At 43.8% G+C, this 18,527-nt stretch overlaps 1 protein-coding gene across 6 annotated transcripts in view; it reads left to right on the forward strand.

Moving 5' to 3' along the window:
- The window catches only part of RFTN1 (raftlin, lipid raft linker 1), a 197,514-nt gene that overhangs the window by 89,657 nt on the left and 89,330 nt on the right, over positions 1-18,527 (forward strand). For all 6 annotated transcript variants that reach the window (XM_057492271.1, XM_036901028.2, XM_057492267.1 and 3 more), the window contains exon 3: positions 549-735. In XM_057492271.1, the coding sequence (XP_057348254.1) occupies positions 549-735 (187 nt within the window). The remainder of the gene's footprint in view (positions 1-548; positions 736-18,527) is intronic.

Consider the following 18,527-nt stretch of genomic DNA (forward strand, 5'->3'; position numbering starts at 1 on the left):
GTTTTAGTGTTGAATTAATTGAAGTGTCTTTTTCAAATATTATTAGGTTTTTATGTTGTTTAGGCAATTGCCCATTCATATACTTTGCCCATTTTTCTATTTTTTTTTTGAATAATTTCTTTGCAAATTAAGGACACTACACCTTTGTCTTTAGTGTTGCACACATTTTGTTCCAGTTTGTCTTCTGACTTTGATGATGATGCTTCTGCTGCCTGGCAGTTTTGTATTTACATACCATCCATCGTTGCCTCCTCCTCCTCCTCCTTTTCTTCTTTTTTACTTTTTGAGGGAATGGAGATGACTTTTCCATGTAATCTCTGAGCAGATTGACTCTAGAATTAAAATATCCAATTACCAGTGCCTTCTGATGAGTTGGAAAGTGACCTGCTGCTTCTAAGTTCTCTTTGCAGACAGCAGTTAAGACAAGAACAAACCCATGTTAGCAGGAGATGACCTAGCTCTGTCTCCCCGGGCACAGGGAGGGGGCCGGGGTGGGGCAGGGGGCAGTCTGGGTGGTCTTTAACAGCCTCTTCTCTGTCCACTCCCAGCCGAGCTCCCGAGGTCCTCAGCAGTGAGGCTGGCCTCTTTGCGTGACCTGCCTGCCCAGCTCCTGGAGCTCTACCATCAGGGCTTCTCGTTGGTGGCCCTGCACCCCTTCGTGCAGCCAACCCATGAGCGGGAGAAGTCACCCCTGGAGCACATCTTCAGGGCCATCCTGATCAAGAAAACTGACAGGTAAGGCTTTGAGGGTGGATGGTTAGCTTAGCGTTCAATAATGTGTATTGGACGGAGGAGAAGGGGAAGTGGGACGAGGGTGTGAGGAGTGTTTGAAATCTGCATGATGTTCCCAGGGCCGCTGTCCTCTGACAGGCAGGGCGGGATGTTAGACCACCAGTGAGAAGCTCACAGTTCCTGGGACTGTCCACACGCGACTATGCAAGCTGAGTGTTATCTTACAACCTTCCCCTCCTTTAATTTATTGGATTACACTCAGCTGGAAAACATGTCCTCCGAAGAGGTGCACTCCCAGATGATGCAGCTCCTGAAAGCTTAATACTATTAATCTGAAAACATGGCCAGAAAACACACTGATTGTTTTTAAAGGCTATACAGAGAATGTCCTCCCCCAAACTCCAGAAATACTTGAGCATTTCAAACCCACCATAAGTTCTGTGGGTTCAGTTACTGGGGAAGAAAAACAAAATCCACTTGAATCCAGTGCTGTAATTGATTTGGTCTTGATTTTTTTTTATTTTGTTGTCATTAATCTACAATTACATGAAGAATATTATGTTTACTAGGGTTCCCCCTTAACCAAATGCCTCCTACAAACCCCATTACAGTACTGTCCATCCGCGTAGTAAGATGCTGTAGAATCACTACTTGTCTTCTCTGTGTTGCACAGCCCTCCTCATGCCCCCCCCCACATTATACATGCTAATCGTAGTGTCCCCTTTCTTTTTCCCCACCCTTATCCCTCCCTTCCCTCCCTTTCTCCCCAGTCCCTTTCCCTTTGGTAACTGTTAGTCTCTTCCTAGGTTCTATGATTCTGCTACTGTTTTGTTCCTTCAGTCTTTCTTTGTTCCTATAGTCTTTGGGTTTGAGGTGAGTCTCTTGTAAGCAGCATAAAGATGGGTCTCGCTTTTTTATCCATTCTATTATTCTGTGTCTTTTGATTGTTGCATTCAGTCCATTTACATTTAGGGTGATTATTGAAAGATATGTACTTATTGCCATTGCAGGCTTTAGATTCGTGGTTGCCAAAGGTTTAAGGTTAGCTTCTTTAGTATCTTACTGTCTAACTTAACTCACTTTATTGAGCTATTTTAGACACTGTCTGGTCATTCTTTATTTTTCTCCCTTCTTATTCCTCCTCCTCTGTTCTTTATATGTTGGTTGTTTTATTCTGTGCTCTTTTGTGCTTCCTTTAACTGCTTTTGTGGGTAGTTGATTTTATTTTTTGCCTTTAGTTAGTATTTGGTTGGTCTGCTTTCTTTGCTGTGATTTTATTTTCTCTGGTGACATCTATTTAGTCTTAGAAGTGCTCCCGTCTAGAGCAGTCCCTCTAAAATACCCTGTAGAGGTGGTTTGTGGAAGGCAAATTCCCTCAACTTTTGCTTGTCTGGGAATTGTTTAATCCCTCCTTCATATTTAAGTGATAGTCATGCTGGATACAGTATTCTTGGTTCAAGGCCCTTCTCTTTCATTGCATTGAATATATCATGCCATTCTCTTCTGGCCTATAAGGTTTCTGTTGAGAAGTCTGATGATAGCCTGATGGGTTTTCCTTTGTAGGTGACCTTTTTCCTCTCTCTAGCTGCCTTTAAAACTCTGTCCTTGTCCTTGATCTTTGCCATTTTAATTATTATGTGTCTTGGTGTTGTCCTCCTTGGGTCCTTTCTGTTGGGAGTTCTGTACACTTCCATAGTCTGATCGATTATTTCCTCCCCCAGTTTGGGGACGTTTTCAGCAATTATTTCTTCAAATACTCTTTCTATCCCTTTTTCTCTCTCTTCTTCTTCTGGTACCCCTATAATGCAGATATTGTTCCTTTTGGATTGGTCACACAATTCTCTTAATATTGTTTCATTCCTGGAGATCCTTTTATCTCTCTCCGCGTCAACTTCTATGCATTCCTGTTCTCTGGTTTCTATTCCATCAATGGACTCTTGCATCTTATCCATTCTGCTTATAAATCCTTCCAGAGATTGTTTCATTTCTGTAATCTCCCTCTGGACATCTGTAATCTCCCTCCGGACTTCATCCCTTAGCTCTTGCGTATTTCTCTGCAGCTCCATCAGCATGGTTATGAACTTTATTTTTAATTCTTTTTCAGGAAGACTGGTTAGGTCTATCTCCTTCTCAGGGTTTGCTTCTGTGATCTTGGTCTGTATCAATTTCTTCTGCCTTTTCATGGCTATAGATGTATTTGTGGGGAGCTGGCGCATGTGTTGGGTAAGAGAAAGTCCCTTGTTGCCAGTTTATGGCCTTCCTCTCCTGGGAGAACAGCGGCCTCTAGCGGCTTGTGCTGGGCAGCTGCGTGCAGATGGGGCTTCTAATCTTGCCCAGCCGCTGTGGAGTTTATTTAGCTCTGCAGTTGCTGTGGGCATGGCCTACCTCGGGCTGCTGCTCCAATATGGCAGAGCCACGTTGGAGGGGGAACAGGCGGGAGGCTGTTTATTGCGGTGAGGGGCCTCCGAGCTGTGCTGCGGGGGTTTGGGTGCCCAGAGTTCCCCAGGATTCGCAGCTGCTGGGCTAAGTGTCCCAGGGTGCTTCCATCCAGCTGTGGGGTCCCTGTCCCTTTAAGATTTTCAAAAAGCACTCGCTTTTCTTTGTCCCGGGTGCGCCAGCTACGGGGACCCACTCACAGGTCTTACTGTCCCGTTTCCCTAGTTTCCAGTACCCAATGCACGCACTGTGCCTGCGCTCCGATGCCTATGGCTAGGGCTGGGTGATTAGTAGTCCTGGGCTCCCTCTCCCTCCCCGCTCTGACTCCTCTCCTCCCACCGGGAGCTGGGGTGAGGGGTGCTCGGGTCCTGCCTGGCTGAAGCTTGTATCTTACCCCCTTCGCCAGGCACTGGGTTCTCACAGGTGTGGATGTAGTCTGGCTGTTGTCCTGTGTCTTCTGGTCTCTCTTTTAGGAAGAGTTGTATTTGTTGTATTTTCAAAAATAAATATGGTTTTGGGAGGAGATTTCCGCTGCTCTACTCACACTGCCATCTTGGTTCTCTTGGTCTTGATTTTTTTATTATGACTTTCAAGGCTTTGAGGATGCTTTTCAGTGTGACATGCCCAATTGAATTTCACTCTTATATTTTTATTTTGTCTAATGTGGAAAAGAGAGGTGGAGGCTGGTTTCTCAAAAGGAACAATATTAATTTTAAATGGTTTTCTTAAAACAATGAAGCTAGGATAGGAAGCAAAATATGATTTCACTGCTTTCATAAAAATAAGAAAAAGGAATAATAAAGAACTGGCAAAGGAAATCAGATCTGCCCTTTGGGAGCTATCATGGGAGGAGTGACAACCTGTGCCTCAAAAGGCAAGGATGCAGAGGGTGCAGAGTGACTGCTGCTCTGTTTCTGCTTTTAAGAGCTGCTTTGCTGGGCGGACAGACATTCAGCTAGTGAGCTCAGGAGTGAGAGCCGAGGGCTGGAGGCCTTGTGACTAAGACAGCAAGCTGAGTTCTTCATTTCTTAGGGCTGATCAAGCCCTGGGATTCTTAGTCTGAGTCAGTGTGCATTAGAATTTGAAGTGAAAGATGGGGTACCCCTTTGCTAATGTCCAGAATTACCGTGCTTTTTATAGAGTGAAACTTGTCTCAATGTCTGTTTTGTGTATTGGTTTCTTTAAGTCGATTGGCTGTGGATCAATATCCAGGTCAATCATGGAAGGAGATTGTTCTGGGAGCAATAGTGGTTTTAGGCTGCACTGATCATACACATCTTTGGTCACACTGACGGGGTACTTACTGTGTGCCAGGCTTCATAAGTGCCCTCTCATCCTCATAATCGGCCTATGGAATGGGTTCTGTTTTTACTTCCACTTAAAGGTAAGGAAGCTGATGAGGCCCAGAGAGTGAACTATCTGAAGGTGACACAGATAACAAGCACTGACTTGCTCCCAGCCCTGCGTCCTGGCCCTGATGGGAAGTATCTGCTATGCCTCTGCACCCATGGCTCCTGTGGACACCCCACCACCACCATGAAAAAGTGGGGAGGGCACCTTTGATTTTTAAGTGAATAGTAATTTCATTGCTCCACCTTTCCCCCATTTCACTGCTCAGCAGTCTTCAAATAAGTCAGAATTTCAGAAGGGTAACAAAATAAAACCAATCTACCATGTAGCATCCAGGATACACCAGGCACTCACTGGGCCCCAGGGTTTCTGTTTCTCGATCATTCCATCAGCCTTGATGATGAGTCCTCTTTGGTCTGGTCATAGGCGTGTCCCTCAGTAAATGCTGCTGAAGGTGCCATTAGCACCAGGCTTGCCATGAAGTCAGTGTGCCGTGAATGAACTTGACTCTGAATGTGAAGGTGTCTTTTTTCTTGCTATGAAGCAGCACTTCTCAGACTCTGGTGTGCCTCCTGTGAGTGTTGTGGGGGGATTGTTCAAGGGTAGAGTCTTATTGAGCAGGTCAGGCATGGGGTCTGGGATTCTGCATTTCCAGCAGGTTCGCAGATGATACCAATGCTCCTGGCCCCATGGCCCACACTTAGAGTAGGACAAGTGTGGAGGACCTGACTAATTCTTGTCGGCTCCATGTCTAACGCTCGCCAGCTCTGCTGAGAATTGCCACTTCACTCCCCGGGAGAGCTCTGAGTGCCAGGAAAGGGGAGGAGGTACACAGCAGCCTGGTTGGAGGGCTGTGTTCTAGGCTGTACTTGGCCACTAGTAAGTGGTGGTATCAGGGGCACGTGGGCAGATTTTTCTGGTACTTTGCAAGGCCCGAACCAACTCTGAATTATCTGATCAGATGAGGTAGGCAAGAAAGCTCCTCTTCAGGAGTAAGAACCCCCACTTTTGGGACTAATCCATTTCCGGGTAGTGGTGGAACTGAGGTGTTCAATTAGGGCTTCTTTTCTACTGAGGACCGGCCCTGAGCTGACAAGCTCAATTTTCCAGAAGAGGGGAATGGGTCAAGCTATTGCAGAATGAGAAGAGGGTTTTCAAGAAAAAGCAGATGGCATTCCTTGGGTTTGGGCTCATTCTACTCCAGACTGCCTGGATGACTCTAATGAATATTCTAGCTTATTAATAAGCAGATACTGAGAAAGAAATTCCTTGGGTAACTTTATGCCAGGTCTTGAAAACTGCTGCCCACCCCATCTTGTGTCTGTTTTTTAAAGAAAGTTGAAAAAGCTTGGTAATTTGCCAAATATGGTACTGGAAGATAATTTGCCATTCCTGTGGCAAAAAGGACTGAATTTCCCCCACTTCCGTTCCCCATTGGCATTGGGTGGGAGGGGTGGTGGCGGAAAGTGGTTGTCATACAGTATAATTTTAAAGAACAGGCATTTTCTCCCCTAGCAAATGCAATAACTGTGCTTTTGCATCATGAGGAAAAGACCCCTTGCTATTAAAAATAATTTTAAAAAGTAGAGCCTTTTCTGTATCAGTAGGAAGCTTAAGTAGTAGAAACGAAACAAAGGAAATCTCATCTGATGAATTTTTAATATGGACAATTAAAATGATACTTTTTACAAAGTCTGCCAGAGTTCTGACAGCCATAGATGCTATTAAGTGAAATTATTTAGCTCTCAAAGAGGAAGTAAATGCCTGGTTAATATTTTCCAAGAAGACCACATTTAAAGAGCTATAGATAAACTTTCTAAATTATTATCAGTCCAAGTCAAGTTCATTACCAAGAATTACTGCGAATGACCCCTTGAAAAGTGGATATCAACCTCAATGTATTTGAAAGACGAACTAGTTTTTAGCGAAGAACTGGACTTTGGGGTCTGCAGCAAGAAAAAGAACAGAATCAGATGAGCTTTCATTCATTCACTTATTCATTCCCAGACACTTACAGAGCTTGTATTCTTTGTAAGGTACTGGGCTAGGAGCTGCTCTTGATGGGAAGGGAGAGGGTATAAGATTCAACTGGCCATGGAGTCTGCTTTCCAGGTACCTACAATTTAACTGAGAAAATAAGACATGTACCTCATACCAGGGGGTTTGGAAAAAGAGGAAGGCACCTCTTGAGCTGGAAGGGAAACCAAGAAGTGGTTCTGGAGGAAGGAGCTTTTAACTTGGTTCTGATTTCTTTTGAGCAAGCATAGAAGTAATATGCATGAGTTGGGAACAGTTTATTTAAGTCCTATATATAAAGTGTTTTCTAGTGGCATCTGGGTGATTGAGAGCATCACTTCAGTCTGACTGGATCCTTAATGAGTCATCCAAAAGCTCAGTGCAGGGGCATTCCTCTGAGCCTTCTACCACTTTGACAGACTTAAATCAATGAAAAATTGCCTGATCTTTTCTCTGGAAAGTTCTGATAACTGCCATTACATTTTAAGATGCCAGACCAAAACACACAACTGACTGTAAATTGGTCTTGATCCTAAGTGTGTTGAATTTAATCAAAGCCATTTACTTTGAGAACCAACTCAAGAATGAATAGCCAAATATGAAATATTCAGTGAATCAGTAGAGAGTTTGTACTTCCTTTTCTCCACAGTTTCTTTGAAACACTTGGTGAGTTGTAATAGCCAATTTTGGGTCATTCACTCTGAATTCAAAGTATAGTGAACTAGTCCTTCATTTTTGGGGGGGACAGTTTTCCTTAGAATGAGTTGCCAAAGATCTTACAACTTGGTGGTTAAGAGAAGTCAGTTATTAAAATGTCGTTTCTGATGTGTCATGAGTGTGGGTTTAATTCCAGGTTGCTTTATGGCTGCAGACTAAAGTACAGAAGCGCAGCGTTCTGCCCTGCCCTGCAGCTGTCCTCACAGAGAGCCCACTGAGGGTCAGTGGTGCGTTTTTCATCACTAATAGGCTGAAGCTGTTTGGATCCAGGCCCCCTGGAATAATGCCTTACAGGTTCCAGGGGACCAGGACATTTGTGACCTCTGTCGACATTCATCAGGTGGCTTTTGTCTGGGTCGGGATGGGCAGACAAGAGAATGCAGCAAATGCAGTGGGTGGGATTCTGAAACCCTAGTGGGAAGTGGAAGATGTATAGAATGAACACTGCCCTTGAAAATCTCTCTGATTGCCCATGAAAGGTGATACCACAGCAGCCCTCCAACTGCCCAATGCATGTTTTCCTTCAGAACCGGGCTAGGTTGGTGTTTCTGACAGTGAACTCCATGGGGAAACAAGTTGGTTTAGGTTTATAGTGGGTGTCAGTTGGAATCTCCATGCCTCCTATCGCATCCATTCCAGGGCACATCTGCCTGGTCAGTAGAATGACTGGTACTGTTTTAAGTGGCAAACGTCCCTCTCTGTCAGTTAGATTCGTCTAAGGTAAACAGTGGGGTGTAGCTCCTCTGTGAGATGACTCTCAAGAGCCCCAGCTGTCCAGAAACTTATCTACTGGGGTGGGAGAAGTGGCATAAAATATGTATGCAAATTATGTGAATGCCCAGCGACATCTATGGGTCTTGGTTTACAGCGCTTGCCTGGAATTTGTTAATGGGGGTCCTTTAGGAAGGGGCTCCACGGCTCCCATTTGCTGTGGGTGCAGAGTGCCTGGTACGTTTGAATGTGAGAGAGAGAGAGAGCAGTGGTGAGAAGGGTCCCCCAGGCCGGGGGATGGGCCCAGGGGAGCCTGGAAAAGCAGGCTGCAGAAGATGTGGGGTGACGAGCTCGGGGTCCAGAGAGAGGCGGGAGGAGAGGCCTGAGAAGCGTGGTGACTGGGGTCAGGAGGCCTCTGACAGCTGGGTAAGGAATTTGAGCTTTATCCTAAAGTCAGTGCGGAATCATTGCAACATTTTTGCTTGATTTTGTTTTGTTTCAGAGGAACAACCTTTAGAAGTGCTGAGTTTTCAAAAGCTTAAGAGGGGAAGCAAATGGAAGCTGAGGAAACATGGTGTTATGTGGGAGAGGACCCGAGACTAAAGTGAGCTGCAGTAGGAAGGTCGGGAAGAGAGGGAGGAGAATGTCTGTAGGAGGAAGTGTGGGATGTAATGCTCAGCTGGAGAGGGACAACAGAAGGAAGAGGAAGAAATAAAATAGGAGTGAGCTTCTGATTGAGTAGCTGGAAGGACTGCCTGGAGGGGGGAGGGGTAGGATGGAGAAGGGGTATGTCCTGGTGGGCTTTTTCCAGACACAGACCCTGAAAGGATCCTGAAGGAAGTGTTCCTAGGAAGAATGGGGGCATGGGATGGGGAAGGGGAGGAAGTCAGCAGCGGAGCAGTGCCAGCCTCAGCCTGAGGCTAATTGTCCTGGCAGCTGTGGGTCCACCTTGAGGCTGAGGAATGGGTTTCGTACTCCTGCGACTGGGAGGCATTTGCCCTGAGCGAGCCAGATACTTCCAGGTCAAAGGTGCATCCTAGCAAAGTTCCAAATGCTGAAGAAGACTGGAAGCAGGCTGGAGCTGGGGGCACATAGAATGGGGCAGGGACCCCGAGCGGGGAGCAGGCAGCCCCCACCGCAGGCGCATGAGTGGCATCAGCTTGATTGCATCGAGGTGTGACAGCTGCTGGCAGCAGGATGTCCCCTGGTAGGTGTCCCCAAAGCAGTCAGGAACTGGGAGGAGGTTCAAGCTGGGTGTGGTTGGGGGCTGTGGGAGGCAGGCTTACCTCCATGTTGGTACCTGCACCTGGGCTGCTGTGGTCCTTGTTCTCTATGCAGGATGCTACCAGTGCCTCTTAGAAGAGGTGCGGTGGCTGTGCCCAGTGAGCTGCTCCATTCCAAACTGCCCACATGCCGCGAGTCCGAGAAGGCACTCTTCGCAGACCCTGTCAGCGAGCAGCACACCCTGCTAAATAAGTCAGCTCTGGCCACCAGTGTCAACCGATGCAAAGAGAATCAATTCTCTGGGCTTTTTGCTTGTTTATTTCCAGGAAAGCAAGCTGCAGCCTTCACCTCTCATTCTCCATCTTGTGTCCAGGAATCTGAAATCGTGAAGACTGCCCTTCTTCTAGGTAGGGCATGCAGACTCGGCCACCTGCAGACGCGGGCCTCTTGAGCGGGGACCCTTGGGTATGAGAGCAAGCCTCCTCTGCTCCATTGTTGCCAAGTGGCATCAGATTCGTACTTTTTTCTAGGAAAAGCCAGAAACCTGGATGTTGATGTAAAAACTTCTCTTTTTTAAACACTTCCTCACTTCTTCAAAATAACATTATGTATCCCTAACCCACCACACTGGCTGCCATCTTGCAGCCTTTAAGGTTTCTGTGTGATGCTTACGTCAGTGGGGTTCAGTATCCTTCCTCTTAGCTGCCAATTCTCCCCTTCACATCCAGCAGCCGTCAGACTCTCGACTCTCTTGTCACTGTTTCCTGGCTTCCTGCCTCCCCTCCGCCTTGCTCATCCCCACTGCCCACCTTGCTCACTCTTATTTCATCTTCGGATCCCCATTGCCTCCCGGGAGTGCCACGTGCTGACTACATGTTGCTCAATAGGATTTTCCTGAATTGAGTGGAATAAAACCATGCCCAGGCATTTTGCTGCCATTATTTACTAAAGGACCATAAATTCATTGCAAGATGGATCTGCCTTTGGTTTACATATTTACTAGTACCAAAAGCACATAATGATATTGCAGCCACACAGCATGGACCCCAAGTAATAAAACACATGCACACACACACACACACACAGGAGAGCCTTTCATTGTCCAAGAACAGTGATTTGTCACAAGGGTGTGTGTGTGTGTTATTTTTCACCCCTTTTTCTTTATAAAAAACATCCAAAGGATGGGCTTCAAAAGAAAAGAAACCTTTGTGGACCTTAAGTAGAGTTTAAATACATTGCACTGCCTTTTCTTGAAGCCCACAAGATAACACAAACATTTTCTTTGGCATTTGAAAAGGGCAAAATTGGGAAAGTACAAAATTACATTGAAACTGGAAAGAAAATTATTTTAAAAACTATAGTCACAGGTGTCCACTTTACATGGTCTTATGTTTCTTTGTGTCTAATTCCCACCAGTTACTTTAACTCTTGGAAGAATTATAGGGCTTCTAGAAAGAGGTTTCATAATTAAATGAAATACACAGGGGGTGGTAGCGCCTACTGGGGTGTGCCCCAGAAAATGCTCACACTCGGGTTTGGGTTCAGCCCTGGAGCGTGCTGATTATTGGAATCACACATGGGGAAGAAAAGTAATGCAGGCCTTAGTGGTGATTGACATGAGTTACAGTGGTGGAGAAACCACGCAGCTGATTTATTCCCAGAGAGTAGAATTGAGGAAGATGGAGTCAAAGTTCTTTTCTTACATCAGATTGGGGAATGCAGAGGTGTTTCTTATTGTGGAGGTCATTATTTTGGAGTCTGAGAGAGGAAGGGCCCTCTCTGCTCACAGCTGCCCTCTAGCTAGAGGGTCCCATCCTTCATCGGTGTTCTTGAGCTTCCCTAGGTGTTTGGAGAACCTGATTAGCTCTCCCAGGCCACTGCGCGTGCCCCTAAGGAGCTGTCCAGCATCACCGTGGACTGCCTTAATTTATTCCTCCTGTTCTCCCATCTCCCTCTGGAGTGACACCCTTTTCTGGTGTGTTGAACTTTCAGGGATTCACTGTTAATTATTGTGTTTGCACTTCCCAATCTAATATGTCAGCGTAAAGTCACATTCTCTTGGGGAAAAGTAGTTTTTTCCAATCCACACCCCTACGTGGCTTGCCTGTATACTCTTATTCTCTGCCTCCAGCACGGTGTCGGCCTTCATCCTGGTGGAGAAAGCAGAGATACTGCACTGTTCATGTGAGAGCTCATTTCCCCATTTGATAACTGTCCTTGATTGCCTGTGTCTTCCCCATGTTTTCTTATTTATTTATTTATTTTGTCTCCTCTGAGAGAGAGAATTAGCATACTAGTGATTTCCAATCTTTTCCCAGAAGTAGTTTGGAATGGCAGAGAGAAGTGAGCAGGTACCCAGAACACAAAAGCACAAACACTAAATTTCTTTGAAATTTCCTGTTGATCTTAAAGCTTATGCAAATAAGTACCATGACATGTCTGTGTTTGTTTTAAAATGGAATAAATAAAAGCCCCCTCTTCCCACACATACACAAAATCTTTCAATAAAAATGGACTCTCTAAGATGATTTATTCTATGGTACTATGGGTGGAATGTAGGCATTACACACTATTTTGAGGGTCATAGGCACACAATGTAGGTAATTTAGTTGCAGATATTTTTACTGAAGTGTTAGGTTTTTGTTTTATATGTTCATCTCATATTAAGTTTAGGAACTCAGATTGTCTTACTTTAAATATTCCCAGCAAAGTCTTTTTTGTCTTTTCTTTGTTAACCAGTAGCTCAGATTATGTGTGTTTTTCAATCAGAGAAAAGCATGATGGTCATTACCAGTGCCAGGTCCTGGAAAAGACGAGTACTAATTTAATTTTACATTTTTAACTGTGAATGCAGCAACAGGTGAGAGATAACTTATAGATCCATATACCAGATCCATATATCACTAGAGATTTCAGTGTTCTTGAGATTTTGGTACAATGATTATCTCTTTATCTACCTAGCTGTCTTCTATAATTTTTTAAATGGTTGAAACATGGAACCATTTTACAAAGAAGTAAATGTTATAAATATGATTTAGTGGAACACCTCATTTCATTTGCCTCCTATTCATTGCCTATGAGTTGGAACTTAAAATGGATACAAAGACTTAGGAAAACCAAATTAGTAACTGGTATTCATACAACACCTGTTTCTGAAGTTCTGAGAGCACTTTTGCTTTATTCCTGTGTCTTGTGTGTAAGTGTTACAATTTATTCTCACTATGTCTTCATGATGGTTGTTTTTGTCATTAATATTTGTTGAAAACATTATTATGTGTTCACCAGAGGATTTTGGCTTCCTCTATTTTGTAGCTGATAATTACCATTATCTTACCTTACCCCCTACTTCCCACTTTTTATCCTAGGAAAATTAGACTGAAGAAGTTATGAATGACTTCTCAGTTCTGATGTGGGGTGGATGAGTGGGAATGTGTGGTGGGTATGGGACTTAAGCTCCATCATGAAGCTCATGGTTCAGAAATACACTGTTTTTCAGCTCAGGAGGCCTGGACTTACAGAAGGGTCCTCAGGCATTCCCAGAATCCTCTGGCCTTTGCAGCATCCCTAAACCCGTAACTAGGCTGTGAGGCCAGAAGCCTGGTTATCCCCAATCTGTTTTCAGCACATGGGGCTGCCACTGCAAACCATTTAGAGCCCCCAGATGGCTCCATTCAGCAGGCTGACTAGGTCTTGTGAGTTTCATTCTATGCAAATGATGGTTCTAGGCCATTAGTGCACTTCCTCTCTGTACCCTAAAAACAAAATCAAGATGTATTTTATTAGGTGTCTTGCATCTTCTAAGGTAGCAGCCTGTGGTGGAGAGAATGAGATGAGCACAGTCCCTGCTCATACATGGTCTCAAGCCCAAATCCAACTTGTTGAAATTTTCATTCTAAAATTTTTACAGTTTAAGTCCCCAGAATTGCTCTGCCAGGCAACCTGGATGTTATTACCAAGAGGCCCACTTCCCTTGTGGAGAACATTTATGTATTTTCAAGCACTTCTGAGTATGATTTATCATTCACGGAAAGTCCTTGCGCATTGCTTCATGGCGTGCACTATCTTTACTGCAGAAAGCCAAGAGGAAGCGAAGGAGACTCAGAGGGGTGACCTGTCCAGACTCACACTCACATCAGGATCCGTCTGTTTCTAACATTGTTCCTCTTTCATATTTCAAATATTAGGATTAGGGCTAGGGCTAGGGTGGGATTTCTCAGCCTACAGCATCTCTCAGCATTGACATTTGGGACTGGGGACTGTCCTGGATATTGTAGGATATTTAGCAGCATCCCTGGTCTCTACCACTAGATGCCATTAGCAAACACCCCTCCCCACGCCTGCAGTTATGACAGTCAGAAATGTCTCCAAACATTACTGAATGTCCCCAAACAGGCAAAACTGCCCCCCATTAAGAACCACTGGGTTAGAGGCAGGGTGTGCAGTAGGGATCTACCTTTATTTTCTCCCAGACAGCTACTTTTGTCAGAAGCCTGTATTGCATTAACTACCTTGGCCAGGGAATGAAATGCCACCTTGGAGGCTGGATTTTTAAACATACCCCAATTTATTCCCGATCTATTATCATTCCTTTGATGTTTTTAACTGGGGTTTGGGCTAATATAATGCTTTTTTAAAATTCTATTTGTAGTGTATATTCATACCTGGTGAAGTACTGTTCTTCTTTCTCAGGATCTTAGCAACTTCTGCATATTGAGTTCTCCATATAAAATCTAGTTATTTTCTCCAGTTCCCAGTAAGCCCTACTGATACTGTCATTACATTTAATACTAATTTGAGAATTTCCACCATGTGTTTTCAAGAATGTAGAGTTCAACATTTTTGTTGCAAGTAAATTTTTATTTTAGAGCTCTGTGATCATCCAAAAATTCTCTGTTCTAGCTAGACCAGTGGCTGTCAAAGTGGGGCAGACACACCCAGGTGGAGGGAGAACTGAGGAGAACATCTATGCATATTTATTTATATGAAAAATTAGGAAATAAATTATGCATTGCTTATATTTAACAGTCAGGTTGATGGTGCCGCCCTGGTTGGGCGCAGATGTCAGATTACCAGGAGGGGCTCAGTGGAGCAGGAGGTGCCCCGAGGGAGGCTGGTGTCACAGGAACACAATGAATTTAGAACTCAGTGAAGTAAACTATTTTTTGTAGTTTTGACTAAATTAGCCCTCATGAAATAAACACATGGCTTAATAATTCCTGTAAAATGACTGCAGAGAATACGAGTAATGTCAATATAAGATCCATCTCCCTCTCTCTCACACACACACAGAGAAATGGCCTCTGACCCATCTCTCACTGTTTGTAAAGCTTTCTTAGTGAGATAGAAAGTAGTGCCTACCCTTTCAGATCTGACAGAAGATGGCCAAAGAAATTTGGATTCATCAGTCCAAAGATGTTTTAAAATGTGGATTTACTTCCACTGTTGTTAACAGTGAAACCCATTTCAAGTAAATATAATGCCTTGAAATATTAGTTATTAATAATATGGACTTGCTGTGATTATAATTTTAAAATATTGCTTCTTTCGTCTGTTTCTCCTCTTCTGAAAGTTTGCCTTGAGTGTATGGTTTCGTAACATATGAAAGACGTTGGTATGGTAGTACTCTGGAGACCACTGATTCTCAAAGTGTCTAGATCACACTGGCATCTCCTGAAACTGTTAAAGTCTTGCTACTCAAAGTGTGCTCTGTGCACCAGCAGAATCGGCATCACATCACTTGAGAGCTTTTAGAGATGCAGGTTCCCAGGCCCCATGTGGCCCTCCTGTGTTAGAATCTTCATATTCGTAAGATCCCAGATGATCTGTATGCACACTGAAGTTTGAGAACAGAGTTAAGCTCAGCTTTCCTACTAGGCAGCCACTAACTACATGTAACAATCTAAATTTAAATCAGTTAAAGTGTAATAAAATTAAAACCAGTTCCTCCACTGCACTAGCAATATTTCAGGTGCTCAGCAGCAAAGTCTGGGTAGTGCTCTTGTATTGGGCGCTGTGGAGGTAGAACATTCCACCATTGAACTTAGGGGATACAAGTAGAAAGATCTAGAAAAGAAGGAAATGATAAGCAAATTTTAATTTGCAAATGTATGTTCTAGGTAGAGAAGCGACTTTCTGTCCCTCAACTGGATGTGGCTCATGAGAATCTTATGAAGAGCATTCATGTGTGCAGCTGTTAGTGTGATTGTATTTGCAGATACTCTGACTTTTCTGAACTAGTATATGTCTGGCAGACCTGCTTTCAAAAATTCAGTATTATATTTTTGATAAAATAGGATATGTGCATTAATACTGATAGTGGTCCTTTCTACATCTTCCGGTGGGTGAATGCAGGCCCCTGCCCAAAATCCCATTCCTTTGTCCATTCTTCTTTTCCAGCAGTCCATCTTGGAAGGGATTGGAATTCTTCCCCAGCTACAGGATTCAGGGGCCACTGGGATAAAACTTGCTTGTTTTCCTCTTGCCTTTAAGATTTATGGTGAGCTTGTGCGGCACAGTCATGATGGGTTATCTGCCAGACCGTGGCTCTAACTGTAAACAGCGGGACAGGATGTGGCAAGATTTCTCTAGATTAAATAGCAGGGCTGGCTGGATAGCTGGGTGCTGGTGGGGACTTGCACGCACTTGGCAGCACACAGCTTCTAAGAGAGTTTGAGGTTAGGGTATCATATGCTCATCTCTCCTCATGTCCAGAATGTCCCTGGTGATACCAAACCCTTATCAAAAGAAATAGAGAATGTCTGTTAGGGAAAGTGGAAGAGAAAATTAGAATAAAGGTCATTCTTCTCCCTATTTCTACCTCCTACTTCCAAATTCTGTGATAGGCTCTGTAGCTCAGTGCTTTATTTAGAGATTCACTAGGATTCATTTACTTGGCTTTTTTTTCCCTCAAGCATTTCTTGAACTTCACTCTTAGGGGAAACTTTTGACTCCAAAAGCCTTTTTTTTTTTTTTTTTTTGGTAGATATGGCTTATTTTGCAAAGGTGGGAGAAGGTGTTCCCTATTGTTGGAAATCTTCTCCCCGTTGTTCTAGAGCATCTTGGGGAGGCAGCAGTTTAGCCACTTCCCCCCAACCCCACCCACCACCAATTACAGGGACAAGAAACAACCTTAACTCTCTCTTCCATCGACCCACTCCCTCTACAAAAAGCTGAGCTCTGCTCATTTCTACTCCAGAAGTATTCTTGCCTTCCTTCTCCACCTCACGACAAGGCTTGCTTAATCTCCCTGAAGCCTGTATTTCAGTATCTTTTATCTCAGACCAGCCGGGACTCCTCTTCCCTCACAGTGGAGCCCAGTCCCATCCTGCACATCACACTCCATGCTTTCTTCCCAGCTTTGCTGCTGTCCCTTCCTCCCCTCTGCAAAGCCCTCAGCCACTGGCCGTTCAGCAGCCCAGGCAGACATCAGAGGGCTCCTGCTGACCCAGCCAGCTGAATTACAATGAGCAGTCTTCGGAGACATTACAGGTTCAGTTCCACCACAATAGAGTGAATATTAAATGTTGCAATAAAGTGAGTCAAAGGAAATTTTTGGCTTTGCAGTGCATTTAAAAGTTAATTTAAACTATACTGTGCATAGCATAATATCTAAAAACAAAAAAATGTACATGCCTTAATTAAAAAATACTTAATTCCTAAAAATTGCTATCATCTGAGCTTTCAGTGAGTCATGACCACTGATCACAGATCACCACAACAAACACGATGTTGAAAAAGTTTGAAATACCACAGAAGTTACCAGATGTGTCACAGAGACATGAAGTGAGCAAATGCTGTTGGAAAAATGACACCGATAGATTTGCTGGGTTTCCACACATTGTCAGTTTTTAAATTCAGTATCTGTGAGGGGCAGTAAGGCCAAGTACTATAAAATGAGGTATATGCCTGCAAATAGTAGTACTAGATAGTTAGATGCCCAAGACTATATGTTTCTTGAGAACAGCTCTAACTCAATGCCTTCAAATCAGGTCAGAGGTCAAGGATATGATGAATATGTGAATGAATAAATGGATCTTTTTTTTGTCATTAGTTTTACATAAGCCAATGAGATTAGAAAAAACCTTCCTTTTCTTTCATTGACAAACTTTTTTCCAGATCTGAAGTTCATTTCTCCCTTTCTACTCCTTTAAAAAAGAAAACCATTCTGATCATTCTGCTTGAACTTGGTGTCGCTTTGGGGGAAATATCATAAAATTCCTTACTGTTTCCCAGAGACAGTTTGTTTCTACAAACTGACATTTAGTAATAATTGTTTTCCTAGTTGGAGAAGTGCCTAGGAATCTAAGTTTGCGTTTGTCACCATTCCTCTCTGATTATTCCTAAATGAAGCAAAAATAACCCTATTGATGAGCTGCACATTCGCTGTCCTGGGAAAAAGATGTTGTTTAAACTCATGGTCTTTGAGGTTATCTAAGCTGAAGTGAGATCTGTTACATGTTTATTATTTAAAAGTAGTATGTTTAATAGGTTTTATTTGCATGTTTATTATTTAGAAGTACAGTTTATAATAGTTTTCTGACAGTTTTGTGCAGCCTGATTTCACATCTGTCCCTGAGACCAAAATGGGTATTCAACTTCCTTCTTGGCATTTTGTTAGAATAATTTGAGTATTAACCGTTTCACCTGTGATGATTTTGAATATTCAAAGCACTATTTATTCATAAGCATTACAGGCTTTGTTTGCAAACATGTCCTCTTACTGGATTAGGGAAGGGTTATGTTCCAGCCACTATGAGAGAGCTGGCAGCCTAGATAAACATGCTGGCCACGGCCTCTGGTGGTGGGGTGCTCGGAGACAGAGACAGGGTTGGGGGAGAAATCTGCTGAGTCACTAGAGGGAATGAAATCTCTGGGTTGCGTTTATGAGTTAGTTGTTCCGCTATGGTACAGTTAGATAATCTTGTTTGTTCTTATCTCTCTCCTGGCATCCTGCCTTCTGTGATTAACATTGAGCATCGTGTATGTAACCCAGAGGCCAGAGACTGGTGGGAGGTCTTGGTCAATCCTAAAGATGTTGGCCTACATGACATTAAAAATCATTGTCTGGAATCAAAATCTGACAGTATGGCCTACATAAAAACATGATTTAATGACTTCTTTTTAAAAAATCAGAAGATTTGTCACCCCTGGCCTGGGATGCCTAGTTCTGGCTGGGGTATAAACTACCCGGTTCCCAGTGGATTCCTCTAGTCCCGATGTCTCTCCGGTAGCCGGTCCGGTACCGTGTTACACTGCGCCTGACATAGAGCACCGCTCCTGTGCTGTGACCTTCCTCATGGCAGACACCAGTTTCTCCACAACCACATTGCTCCCAGAAACGG

Source organism: Manis pentadactyla, chromosome 14, assembly GCF_030020395.1.
Source record: "Manis pentadactyla isolate mManPen7 chromosome 14, mManPen7.hap1, whole genome shotgun sequence".
NCBI classification, from domain to species: Eukaryota; Metazoa; Chordata; class Mammalia; order Pholidota; family Manidae; genus Manis; species Manis pentadactyla.